This window comes from Chrysemys picta, chromosome 23 (assembly GCF_011386835.1).
Source record: "Chrysemys picta bellii isolate R12L10 chromosome 23, ASM1138683v2, whole genome shotgun sequence".
NCBI classification, from domain to species: domain Eukaryota; kingdom Metazoa; phylum Chordata; order Testudines; family Emydidae; genus Chrysemys; species Chrysemys picta.
The window spans coordinates 5,465,423-5,479,103 of record NC_088813.1 but is presented as its reverse complement, the minus strand read 5'-3'; the positions used below and the strand labels follow the sequence as shown (position 1 = coordinate 5,479,103).

At 46.7% G+C, this 13,681-nt stretch overlaps 1 protein-coding gene across 9 annotated transcripts in view; it reads right to left on the bottom strand.

Annotated features, from left to right (window-relative positions):
• The window catches only part of HIVEP3 (HIVEP zinc finger 3), a 430,983-nt gene that overhangs the window by 15,586 nt on the left and 401,716 nt on the right, over positions 1-13,681 (bottom strand). For all 9 annotated transcript variants that reach the window (XM_065576909.1, XM_065576910.1, XM_042857345.2 and 6 more), the window contains one exon: positions 5,746-5,844. In XM_065576909.1, coding sequence (XP_065432981.1) covers positions 5,746-5,844 — 99 coding nt within the window. The remainder of the gene's footprint in view (positions 1-5,745; positions 5,845-13,681) is intronic.

Here is a 13,681-nt window from a genome sequence, read left to right as displayed (position 1 = left end):
TACAGAGATGTGAACGTGGTATCCTGAGTGCTAGTTTAAAAATGAGCAGACATGAATTTAAACCGTTGTACAGTATGTATTATCACCATTGTTAGCAGATTCCTCAGGATGGGCCTACGTCTGCTCTAAAACATCATGGGAACCAGTGGAATTCACACTGGTGTAAATTCAACCCAGGGCCTTATTAAAACAGTATCTTCACCAAACACAGAAGACTTCAGCCCACATCCCCGCAAGGGTGAGGGTGGCCTGGTGCCCAGACACCCGAAGTCCAGTTACTGCAGGTGGGGAGGTGACGGGTCATCACTTGCGCCAGCCCCTACTCAGCCGGGGCTGCCCCCTACCTGCAACGGGCGGCTGCAGCTCACAGCCCTGGCAAAGCAGGTGAGTCCCTCCTGACCTGGGTATGGGGACAGGGTGGGAGGAAAAAAACAGCGAGTTGTGGGGGAGAGGGGAAAAGAGGAGGCGGGGCAGGGCCTCGGGGCGGGGAACAGGCGGGTTCTGGCACGCCTGCTGGAGTGTCTGGTTTTTAAATATTACCAAGTTGGCAACCCTAATTAACATTCATGTGGTGCCTTTGTGAAGACTGGGCTCCCCAGAGGGCTCAATTTCTAGATCTTCCAATGACAGCTTCTGACTTTGAGTAAATTTCCAGGCCGGACAGTAAAGTAAAGTATTGGCCACCATGAGCCTGGTTTAGGGAAGTGACTCAGCAAGCTGTAAAGGGGGTGTAAAGAGGGGGCGGGGGGCGGCCTGTAGGTTGCCGTGAGGGCAGCAGTCAGGGAGCCTTCGGCGGCTTGCCTGCGGGAGGTCTGCTGGTCCTGCGGCTTCGGCGGCAATTCGGCGGCGGGGACGCCAAAGCCGTGGGACCGGCGGACCTCCTGCAGGCATGCCGCCAAATCCGCGTTACCAGCGGACCTCCCAAAGGCTTGCCGCCGAAAGCCTCCTGACTGCCATGCTTGGGGTGGCAAAATACATAGAGCCGCCCCTGCTTCCAGGGTACCTGGGGAAGGGCACCTGGATAGTCTGGTGACTGGCATTCTAGAAACACATGGAGGGAGGGATGTGTGGCAGGAGGAGGAGGATTAAGTTACAGCCAGCTAGGGCCACTTTACTCCTGAATGGGGTTTTAATGGTCTTTAACTTACACGCCTTGAGTTGATTCACTAACTAATGAGTTGATGAACTTTCCTGAGTGTCCCTGTGTAGACATGGCCTAAGGACAAACTCTGCAAGGGTTACCTCCCTAGGTTACCTAAAGGAGAGCTTTAGCCTGCACGGGGGTAGCCTGCAAGGCTCTATCTTCAGGGAACAACTCCTGTTTCCAACACAGGCTTGTGGAGAAATGTGCTCAGTGCCTGTTCATTACCTATGAAATTACCTATGAAATGGGAAGCATCGCATGTGACGCTCTCTGTGCCCCGGGAACCCACCCTCTTCTCAGTAAAGCTTCTGGGGGACCTGACTTCTGGGGAGCTCAGTGAGAATAAGCACTCTTTGTTGTTCCTGCTGAGTTAACATTTAAACTGCAGCAAGGGAGGTCTAGGTTGGACATTAGGAAAAAGTTCCTAACTGTCAGGGTGGTTAAACACTGGAATAAATTGCCTAGGGAGGTTGTGGAATCTCCATCTCTGGAGATATTTAAGAGTAGGTTAGATAAATGTCTATCAGGGATGGTCTAGATGGTATTTGGTCCTGCCATGTGGGCAGGGGACTGGACTCGATGACCTCTCGAGGTCCCTTCCAGTCCTAGAATCTATGAAAAACATTCCACTGGCTCACAGCAACGTCTCCAGAGCTTGTTCAGTTGACCAGGGCTTAGTAAAAATAACAGTAGCACCATGTGTTTTATAAGGCTCATGTTAAGCCACAGTCAACAAACCCTTGTGGGCTGTGGCAAGGCCGGGGGAATCAGACTGGCTCAGGCTGGGAGGGGGCATTAGAAGGGGAAGGAGAAATGCTAAACGCAGTTGCAAGAGCTGCTCTGGTGATGGAGGTTAGTGGGTGGGCAGCAGGAAGAGGTCAGCGGTGTCCCATCAGCTCTGCAAAGCTTTGTGAACGGAGAATGACATGCTGACCTAGCAGACTGTCCTGAAGCTCTGTGCTCCATCGGGGCAAACCCCACAGTGGAAGGGAGATGCGTATGATTTCTCCCCCTCTGTATTTAAACTATATTTACTGTCTATACAAATGACCCACTGACAACAATCCCAAAATCCCACCGGCACTCCGAGACATCTGCCATCCCTGAAGGCTTCTTCACACTCATCCCTGCACTGAGCCTCCAGCCCAGGCTACCGAGAGCCTCACTAAAGGAAACAGAAAAACAATCATAAAGACATCTAACGGCTCCCAAAGAGCTCGTAATCTAACCTTCAGCAGCTGTCGGAGCTCAGCCTCCAATCACTTGGGTAAAATATCCTTCTGTCGCTCACACAGCTAAGTGTACGTTAGACTTTCCCTAGTTCTTTCTGCTCCCCTCTTGGAGATCTCTCACCTTGCCCTCGACATTTCAGAGCTGTCACAGTAAATGTAGTAAAAGGGTTTAGGGGGAAACGATGTGTAAAGCCATGGGAGCGTCATTTACAGTGGGCAGGGGGATATACCTGCCCCTGAGGGGTTGGAGGCCCGAGGGGCTAGGGGAATTGGGTCCTACCCCAGGGGATGGGAAGCCCTGGGGAGGTGGATCTTACCTCTGGGGGGCCTGGATGGATGGGTCCTACCCTAGGCAGGTCCTCGGGAGGGGTTGGGTTCTGCCCCCAGAAGGGGTGATGGAGAATGAGCCCACATTCACCTGCAGCTGTGGCTCCAGTCCCTCGCCAGGACACTCGGGTTTGGCACATACACCCCCCGTCATGACAGAGCGGCATGAATGAGCGGCATTGTGACCCCACGTGCCAGGTCACAACACCCTGAGTGGGGAGCTGGGCCAAGTCGCAGGAACAGGAGCTGCTGCTGCGAGGTGAGTTTATTAAAATCAGGGACACAAAGAGAAGTCCTGGGCAAACCTCACAGTATCCGTGACATTTTCACCACCACGACAAATCGGCAGCCCTACTCATGCTTCAAACAGAAGATCGTAGTTTTCAGGGCTGCAGCCCGCTGCTCTGATGCTCCTCAGACACACAGGGAAGAAACCTGCTTATTGGGCCGATGTCAGTGAAACTCAGCTACAGACCCATGGAGCAAGGGAGACACTGCTGTACTAAAGAAGCTTAGGTGGTTCAGAGGAACACGAGAGGTTCTTGAATTCACAGGCCCTTTACACAGGGTTTGTGTGTGCGCGTAGGGGAAAGAACTAAGCACAGGATTGAGGGTAAATAGATTTTTTAAATATACAGAGTAACCCGGCTAATATCTGACAACACCATGAAGTTTTAAGTCTGCTTCACTGCTGAGAGATGCCCTAGATACTGTCATTACTGGCTCAGATTGTGCCCCCTGGATACACACATGGAAAGGACCTTCTCTCTGCGTGCAAATCTCCACCTCCCCTGCAATAAGGACACTCACCCCCTCCCACCCTGACCTTGCCACACAGGAGAACAGGGTCGGCTGTGGGTGGGATCAGGAGATGCTCATCATGCTCTCTCCAGCACCCTGGGGATCCACCTGGAAACAAAGCCCTAGGCTGTATTTTTGCCTTGGAGGCTCATGGGGGTAGTCACAAGGAGGCTGTGGGAACCATGCTACACGGGGGCCACCAGGGGTCACAGCCAGCATGAATCCCAGGGGGACTTCAGATTTGGAGGTAGGCCACACATGCTTTTCCACTGGAGCAAAATCAATGCCCCTGATGGGATGATGTGGGCAAGGGGTTCCTCATGGAGATTTCCTTCCCCTGGAGCCCCTTCCACGAGGAAGGGATAATCTGGATCATATGATCGGATATTTAAAGAGTGCATCTCACAAAGGCTCTCACATCAGGCTTCACATGCTATATTCACAGGGGTCACTTCACCCAGCAGCACGATGCAGCTACAGGAGGTCACATTTTGATCTGGGCAAACCTTCTGGCCTTGCACTCCACAGCCCACGAGCAGAGCAGCGTCTGTTTAGCAGTGCAGAATGCTCTAGCCAGCTGAAGCTGTGCGGGGAATTTAAGGTTGTGACACCCTGGCACCCCCTTATTCACTATTGTCATATAATTAGGATATGTTTTGTACAAAGTGCGCCTTGTGAGGTAACATTCTAAAAGTCCCGATCTGCTAGACATTAATAGCTCATTGGAGTGTATGTGCTATCGTTGTATGTGAAGTTCTGAAGTTTGGCTACGTATGTGTTACTGAAACATGTTGTGAGATTGAAAACACCCACAAGTAGCCTTTCAGGTACGACAGTAAAAAGACCAAACAATGTTAATGGCGTACTGAGGAAATGCACACAAGCACAGGGATTACCTCAGGAACTGTGTACAATAGAAACCTCTCACAGACAGCACTACACAATGGGAACTGTTTGGCCCAGGTCACAGCAAAAGAGCTTTCCTGCAAGTGGGAAGAATATATAAAAGGGGGAAATGACATCATAATGGTACCTCACTCTCCCTCCAGCAACACACCTGGAAACACCTGAGGAACAAAGACTGAACTGGGGAAAGTGCAGGTCCCAGGCTAAAGGGATTTGTAGCCTGTGTATGAAATCCTGGGAAACCCAAGCTGCAAAGCAAAGGCAGCTTGTGCCTTAAGAATCTGCCAGCCTGTTTATCACTCAGGGTGAGAATTTGCTAATTCATATCCTACCTATCTCGTATGTTAAGCTCAGTTTGCGGTTTTGCTTATTTACTAGGTAATCTGCTTTGATCTGTTTGCTATCCTTTATAATCACTTAAAATCTATCCTTTGGAAGTTAAGAAACTTATTTTATGTTTTAATCCAAACCAGTGTGCGTTTGACTAAGGGGTCTGGGGAAAATCTCAGCTTGGTTACCACAAGCGTGCACGGTCCTCTTCACATTAAGGGAGCGGCGGACCAGGTATTAAACCCATATACTGGCCAGATTTGACCAGGGCAGTACAGTGCTGCTCTGGGGTCCTAGGCTGGGAGGCTGGTGGTTAGAGAGCCTGCACATATGTGGAGCTGGGTGTGTCCTTACCTATGTGAATGCTGGTGAAAGTGCAAGCTTGGAGGGCTTTGCAGCTTGTCACAGCAGTATAGTGTGAGAGGGAGCCAGGCTGGTGGGCCAAGAGGCTCAGTGGTACCCAGTTCCAGGTGGCATCGGGGAGAACTCATCACAAGTCAGCCAGGCTACTGCTCCTTAACACCTCTGCTCTTCTGAAAAGCATTGGAGGATCTTACATGGCCAGAGAGCAGGACATTTATTTATGTCTCATCCAAGAGATTGACTTTGCAGCAGCCAAGTGCCCCCTTGCACTATCTCACTTGTATAGCCCCACAGTGTGCACAGACACTGCCCTGTGGCACTCACTCAGTACTCACTTCCAATGAGCATAGGAAGCACCACACTGAATCAGTGGTTCATCTATGCCTGTGCCCTGTCTCTGACTGTGGCCAGCACCACATAGTTCCAAGGAAGGCACAAACCCCACCCCCACAGGCAGAGGTGGGACAATCTATGCAAACTGCAGCCAAATCAGGTCTGGTCAGCCAAAGCTCCCTTCCAGCAGTGCCCAGGGTACCTGGAGCACCTGGACGCTCCATTCATGTGAATGGACATTCTACTATCTAAATACCATGCACTTTCCAAGCAGCAGTGGGAGAGCCCCACAGTTTAGAGAATCTGTACCTTCTTCAGCTTCCAGCTCCACCAGTGAAGACACCAACACGCCCATCTCCTGACATTTTTTGCTGTGGGCCTTTGACTTCATATGTTTAGTCAGATTCCCTGAAAGGAAACAGAACACACACCTTGATCAATAGTCTGTTTCTTTCCCCTGGCAAGGGGATGAGTAACAAGTTGACAACTTCACTTAGACCTAGCTGCGGGTTCAGTTTAAGGTGCTCTCTCTGCAGAAGCCTTTATCCCAGGCAGTCAGCCAGCCTGCAGCATAGGGATAGATTTTCTGTTTAATTGCTTCACTGCTGGCTGGGATGAGAGAGAGGAGGTGCCAAACCTGAGACTTCAGAGTAACTGGGCCATCTTGCAACCTAGAACATACTTTGCACGGATACTCCCCAGCACGCGCACTGCTGCAATGTTACAGGAAAAGACAGGTGACCCCTTGGCATAACAGCTCAGCCCAGCAATCCATCCGAGCTGGTCCCAGAACATAGGAAGCAGCACTTTGTCTCCAGACAGGAGACACACCGTTAACAGTGACCAAGGAGGGGTGGAGACAAGAAAACAAGGGTCCAGGGAGGAAGCTGAAGGAAAAAACCAAGAGTAAAAAAATCCAGCGGAACTATGTTGGGCTTTGTCTGCCTGTGATTTAACATTTGGATACAACTGGAAATAACAGCAGAGCTGCCTGGGAAACTGAATTTCCATTCAGGAAAAAAAAAATGTCAAGAGGGGTTGCTGGAAGCAAGGGATCCCAGGGAGCTGGCATGAAATGCCTAGCTGCTGCTTCCCGTTGAAAATTTCGACAAATCAACCTGTTCGCGTGGAACATTTCGCTTCCATCCAGTCAGCATTTTCCAATGGAAAACTGCTTTGTCAGAAGATTTTCCATCAGCTCGAGTAATTAGCCAAGATAACCGATTAACTCCCAATGAGTATGAGAACTGTAAATCAGAGAGCTGCTCATGTGCTGAAACTGCCTGAGAAGAATCTGAGCAGTAAAGAAAGGTGAACACTTGTTAAATAACCCCCAGGTGTCTCAGCTGGGGGGGCTGCTGGGATGTTCTGGCATGTGCTGAGCGGCCAAGCAAGGAGGACACTTACCCCAAAACATGACACTTCACAGACTAAAGCTCTAAACCATTTTTGGACTGGTACTTAGTGGTGAGAAATATGATTAAGAAAAAGTATATTGAGGCTGAGTATCAGGAGAAGTGAACAGTGAGATCTGTTAGGCTGTGGGGTATCCTCTGCAGGGGCATGGTCACACTGCAACATTTATAACAAGCCTGAAGAAAGTGCTACAAGATATGATGTAGGCACAGCTACAAAAGAACGGCAAAGGAATGGAGTAGATGGCCTGTCACTATTTTCTATAATTCTGCAAAAACCACAACTGTCTCTCCCAGCAGGCTAATGGAACAGTTTTTATTCCTACTTATAGAAAAGGGAAACCCAGGAGAAGGGAGCCTAGGGGCGTGTGGAACATGCATCTGGGAAAGAGGAGAAGAGCAAGAGAAATGATGGGAGGAGTAAAGAAGAAAATTGCCCCTCTTTTCTCTTCTTTACCCTTCTCCCTTCACCTCTCTCCTCCGTGGACTGAGCCGATTGGTAAGGAGAAGAAATGTATGCCCTTGCTGCAAGTCCTTCAAGGGTCGGTGAGTTCCCAACATGACTCAATCGTATCTAGCTGAGCTCTCCAACTTCATCATAACCAGATGACATGGCACGGGCTTTCCTGTTGGCCAGAGCTTGCAATGCCAAGGCCTTGGAGTTCAGGATAAGAAGGGATTGTGTAATTTGGCCCGTTCTAACTAATTATAACAACATGTCAACAGTGACAACACTCCTCAGTAAATGAAACCCTGCTGCTACCTTCAGTAAATGATTGCACCTCACTCCAGCTGACACAAATGACCCATCTATGCTCAATTACCATCGCAATAACCCTAATCTGATTCCTTCTGGTGAGACTTTACACAGGAAATGAATCAGCTTAAATGTACTGTGTGTTCAGAGGCTTGTGAGTTATGCTGCAGCGTGCAGCGCCCCGGGAATTCTACTGCAACGCTAACTGTGGGCTGGGAGGAAGAGCTAGACTAACGAAGTCTGCCGAGCATTTCCCTCCTACCATGCTCCCCACACTGGCTCACAAAATGATTCCCTGTGGTGCGTACACTGTACTACAGCGACACCGACCTTTGCCCAACCAAGAGTCGCAATGACTGTTAGCCAGGAGCCTGAAAGCTGCACTTCATTCGCATTAGATAGAGCAGAGTGCAGCCTTTCTAGCTTTAATACGGAGGTGCAGCCAAAGGAGACAGGGTCCATGGAGAGAAACCACTTCCCAGATTGAAATCTGGTCTGTAGGCTGCACTCTGCCTACCCCTGCATTGGTCTCATAGCTGGTCATATAGCCAGATCCTCAATAACTTCACTGTGAGTGCAGGTGCTCATCACATTTGAAAATCACCCTTGAAAGTGTTGGCATAGATACATAGCTATTCATATTTCAGTCAGAGACGTTTCTCTTTGCTGTTTTTAGGGGATAAAAGCAAATACGATATCACACAGAACCTAATGTGTCTCTTCCACAGCCCGCAGCATTGGCCCCACCACCTTATTTTACCTGTTTTTAACCCAGTTCCACCCCAGGCAACATACTTCTAGCTGAAGAGGACTGCAGAAGCCTTCTTCCTTGATCGGCTGGAGGGAATTGCCTTGGAGCAATGTGAAAGCCATATCCCCACTCAGCCACGCACACTACGATGACAAGCCAGCGGTGCGACTAAGGCCTTGTCTACATTACAAACGCTTTGCTGGCAGAGCTATGACAGCAGATGCAACCTATTCTGACAGAGGGAGATCTTCTGCCAGCATAGTAACACCTCCGGGAACATTAGATGTGCTGACAGAAGCGCTCTTCTGTGAGCATAGCTGTGTCTACACTAGAGATTTTGCTGGGGTAGGTATGTCAGCTAGGAGGTGTATTTTTCTCATACACCCTGACTGACACAGCTATGCCGCCAAAGCTTTATAGTGTGAGCTGACCTTAGACCGGGAAATGTACTAAGCATCAGGACCCTATCTGGCCAGTGCTAAGACTCTTTTTATACTGACAAAAAAAAATCAACTTCACATCAAATAGAAATAAACCAAAGTAGCGTTTTACATGCTGTGTTTCCTTCTTCTTCCCTTTCTTTTCAGGCTCTTCATCCTTCTTTTGTCAGACAGGACCATCTTTTCACATACTGGTGCTTAAGCTGCGCCTGCAAAGAAGTGTGTGCAAATCCCACATTTGTGCATGAAATGGGCAATGTGTGTGCACAGTTACGTGGCCTCCACTTGCAATTGAGGTGTGTGCGCAGCTTCGGCAGGTGCAATTCCAGCATCAATTTCTGAACACGTAGCCCATGGAGGGAAAGTCAAAAGGGCCTCATCTAATTGACTTGCTTCTGAATATGTTGAGGCCGGATAGGATGCCGAATCCCATCCCTATTCAGTAGCAGGTTTGGGAGGGCAGTTCTTCCTGTTTGGCTTATCAGACGTTAGTAGGTACAATGCTGCCCTATCATAATGGTGGTACTTCATTCCTTGAAAAATACCTTCTTATCACTAGAAGTCTGAACTAGTAGCCTGGAGAGAGGATGGGGAACAGAAGAGAAAGATTTCTCCTGTCATCTGACAAAAGGTGGATGCCCCCACTGGCCCAGCTGGTGTAACTTAGCATGGCTCCATGCATGTCAACAGAGCTATGCCGATTTACACCAATGAGAAACTGGACCATTATTTTTAGAGCAATTGGCAGAACAATATGACTTTGTTTTTCAAAGTTCTGCTGGAAATTTGTTGGTGTTTTTAGACCCCCTTAACTAATGCTAAAAGAATCAAATTCTGAGGTCCTTACTCAGGCAAATGCCCACTGAAATCAACAGGTGATTGCCTGAGTAATGAGTAAGTAAAGCTGAGAAAGAACCGCAGGAGGAGGGCTTCATAGCTATTTGGTGCCCAGCCAAGCACTGGCTACTAACGGAATCAACTTACCACGGCTTCCTTGGAAAGAACGAAAAAATAAATATGAAGGCATGGGCATGAGCTAGAGAGTGATAGAGACAGATATTTATATTGGCTAGTATAACGATTACACTGAAAATTAGGCAGGTAAGTCGTCCGCAGTGAGGCGTTTTCTCAAGAGTATTCTTAGGTTGGAAATAAATTGGCCAGCTCCAAATAAAATAATGAACCACTGAAAATGTTGAAGCAGCAAAATCTTGCTAAATCTGAGTCTGACAGCGCAATCCCAACACCGAGATATTCTGCACATGTGCTTTCAGAAATGCCTAATTGTCATTGTATATTCTTAGCTCTTGTGCTGTTATAGGGTCTTATTTAGGACCTAAAGCAGCTTAAGTGCTTGTGCTGCCTTAAGACAGAACACGTGTGCCTCCTTAAATCCTTAAAGCAGTTTAGAGGGGTTGGAAGCCATTTCTTCTTTAAAATCCATCAGGGAAATTAAATTCAGTAAACTTCATTAATGCCCCGGTCAGGTTGCAGAATTAAAACAAAAAGTAGGTAATGGAAAAGCTAAGAGTCCTAGAGCAACTTTCACTTGGGCACACTGCACCTATGTCACATTTTCTCCTTCTTTTGTTAAACGTGCACCATGAAAAATGCTGAGTGTGCAAAGCCAAGGTGCAACTGCGACAGGGATCATAACCACGTCCCCTGGACTTTACGTTATTTTAACATTACTGAAGAGAGTGTACAAGGAATATCACAACAACTCTGCTACAGCCAGCAGGACTCGCTTTTTACAGACAAAGAATGAGATCCACCTCTATGCAGAGGATCAGCAATAAGTATACCACCTAAACCCCATGTAAGCCCTCAGAAAAGGATTGTAGTGGCACTTATGTGATGAACTGGCCTTGATCTGGTCTCTGCACAGAGATGAATTTCACTCACTGGGAATACAAGAAAAGGAACAGTCTATTTCATACCACTGTATCTAGACAAGAATTTCATTAAAAAAAAAACATTGTTATTATTAAAAAAAAGAGCAAGGAGTACTTGTGGCATTTTAGAGACTAACAAATTGTACATATTCATAGATTTTCAGGCCAGAAGGGACCATTGGATTATCTAGACTGGCCTTGTATATAACACAGGCTATAGAATTTCATCCAGTTACTCCTGTACTGAGCCCAATAACTTGTTTTTGACTAAAGCATATGTTCCATTCAGTCTTGATCTGAAGACTTCAAGAGATGGAGAATCCATCCCTTGCCTGGGTAGCTTGTTCCAATGGTTAAATACCCTTATGGTTAAAAACATGTGCCTTGTCTCTATTTGAATGTATCTGGCTTTAACTTCCAGACATTATTTCTTGTTCTGCTATTCTCCTTAATACCAGTGTTTTCTCCCCATTTCTCAGTCTACAAAACAGTCTCTCACTGATGACATGCTACTGAAATTCATTCATGGACTGTCGGGATATTTTCTGATTTCCAATGCCATTGACACATCCAATTGCACTAGAGAATATAGAGACATTTCCTGAAGATTACTCTTTATCTTCACACCAACGGAACTTGGTGCATTACTGCGGGGGGGGGGGGTGGGGGGGGAGAGGGGGAGGTGCTGCAACTAGGGTGCTGCTGCACCTCTGGCTTGAAGTAGTAATAACGACCCAAATACATGGTTTCCGCCTTCAGTACCCCCACCCTAAAAATTGTTTCAGCACCACTGGTATTGAAGGGTTGCCTGAGAACATTCTGAAATGGCTCAGTCACTTTCTAAACTTTTTTCCAAATGTTTAGAAAATGCCTTAGCACATAAAGGTGTTATGACATCTTTTAAATCTATATATCTATTATAATACCAGTTAATTCTTCCTGAGCTTTTAGCCAGCAATAATAAACTGTACAAGCATAACATGGCATTTAATTTTTTTTTGCATTTAATATATTAATATGTTCAATAACTTCAATAACTGTCACACTCTGATTTAAGGAATTGCAATTTAATGAATTAAAGGAATAATATGTCTCAGGACATGAAGTAGTCTGGTGTCTGGAAACTGTCTGGAAACTGTGCCTGGACTAGACTATCAAATTAATATCTTCCATCAACAGGTCCGTTACCCGAGCATATTTTACTTTAATAGAAATTTCTTTGTCCCTTGTAACCACCATAAAAGTAGGCAAATGTAGTGGCATGGACCACAGTAAGTTGTTCAATGTGGTTTATTCAGACAGTTTAGGAAGCTCATGAGGCTAATGTGAGCAAAAAATGGCAATGGAATTCTATCTGTACTGGGCAAAAATAAAAGACCCAACACTAATCTATGGCCTAGAAAAGGTCAAAAGGTGAACAAGGGGGTAGTTTCTAGCCTAACAAAGATGGGGTTTTGATACAGGTGACAAGAAGAAAACAGTTGTAGCTCCCCCAGCCTCCAAATCCATCAGGAAACCAGTAGTCAGAGGAAAAGGCTTTACCTCACCCTCCCAAGACAGACAATCCTTTGAGAGCAATTTCTTCTCATCGGCTGCTTGGCAAGAAGCCTGTTAACCTCCACAAAGGCCCCAGCAATGCTTTTATTTGGGGATTGTTAATACAGTGATACTAACTGCCCATAAGACTGTAGGTAAAGGCACCATACTAAAAGGCACACATTTAAACTTGATCCAGAAGTTTGGCTTTCTGAAATAAACCTTTACAGTCCATATTTTCAAACAAAATGTTTCCATGAATTAAAAAATAAAACCTCCAAGATTATTTTCTTAAACTAATAAACATTTCTCTAAAGGTTGCAACATTGTGGTATTTTATAGGAGCTACCCTGCCACCAGTAGCTCCATCATGTTGCCACCAGGCCCTCCAGTCAGATGTAGTTTACGATCACACCCAGAACCAACCTTCAGAGGAAGGTGACTATAGGGTGCCTTTCAAAACCCTAGCCCCCACTGCCCTGTGGGTATTCCTTGGTTGGAGTAAGACTAAGGGACATCACCCTGACAGAAACGCACCCTCACTGAGGCGTTAGGCAGTCAGCAGCAGCTCTAAGCTGTTCTCTGGCAGAAGCTACAACCGTTGAGGCACTGAATGTCTGGACTCGGTCTGGCCTTCGGACTCTGTCTCAATGTTCTAAAGGGGGATGGTAGATCTAGGGCAGCCTCCACTACTCCATATTCTTGCCTAGGCATATGTGCTGAAGGTCTTGGTGTGTTTATCAGGCACCTGATTAGACCTCATACATGTATACCATGATCCAGTTTGGATCGACGATTGCCAAAAAAACATTTCCCTGCAGCTTTTGCCACCCAAATAGTACAGCATTGTCCACACTGAAAGAAATGCAAAAGGTAAACAAATGTGATAAATAGTGAAAAGCATATTAAGAAATGTTCCACTCTGAATGATTGCTACTAATTTCTGTAACACAGATATGCTTTTTTTTTTAAATAGGATTTTTAGCAAGCCAGTGATCCTTATAAAAAGAAGTAAACTTGAAATGCCTTCAGCCTACTTGAATGTTTAGAGCATTGGATCATGCTGAGGAGACCTACAATAGCTGAACTGAAGACAGCTCTATAGATATCCCTCTTGTGTTTTATACTGAAGGTCAAAAGTACACCTAGAGAACTGGCTTTTAAAAGGGCTTCTACTCGGCCTGCATTTTTGCAGGTGCACCCAGGTAGCTTGCACTCTGCAATTAATTGCAGTTACAAAACCACACCAAAGAACAGAGAGGTTATTTGTGAAATCAGGACCCAAATGCACTCAGTTTAGAAGTATTAAAGATGAGCTTTGTAACCACCAGTCCTGGAAACTCCCTCTGGGATCTGAGAGTCAAGCTGGGTACTTTGTGCCTTGGACTTGTCACCAGTCACAAAGATTCCTCAAATGGAGTTTAGCCAATGATCATGTTGCTGGTCCATGT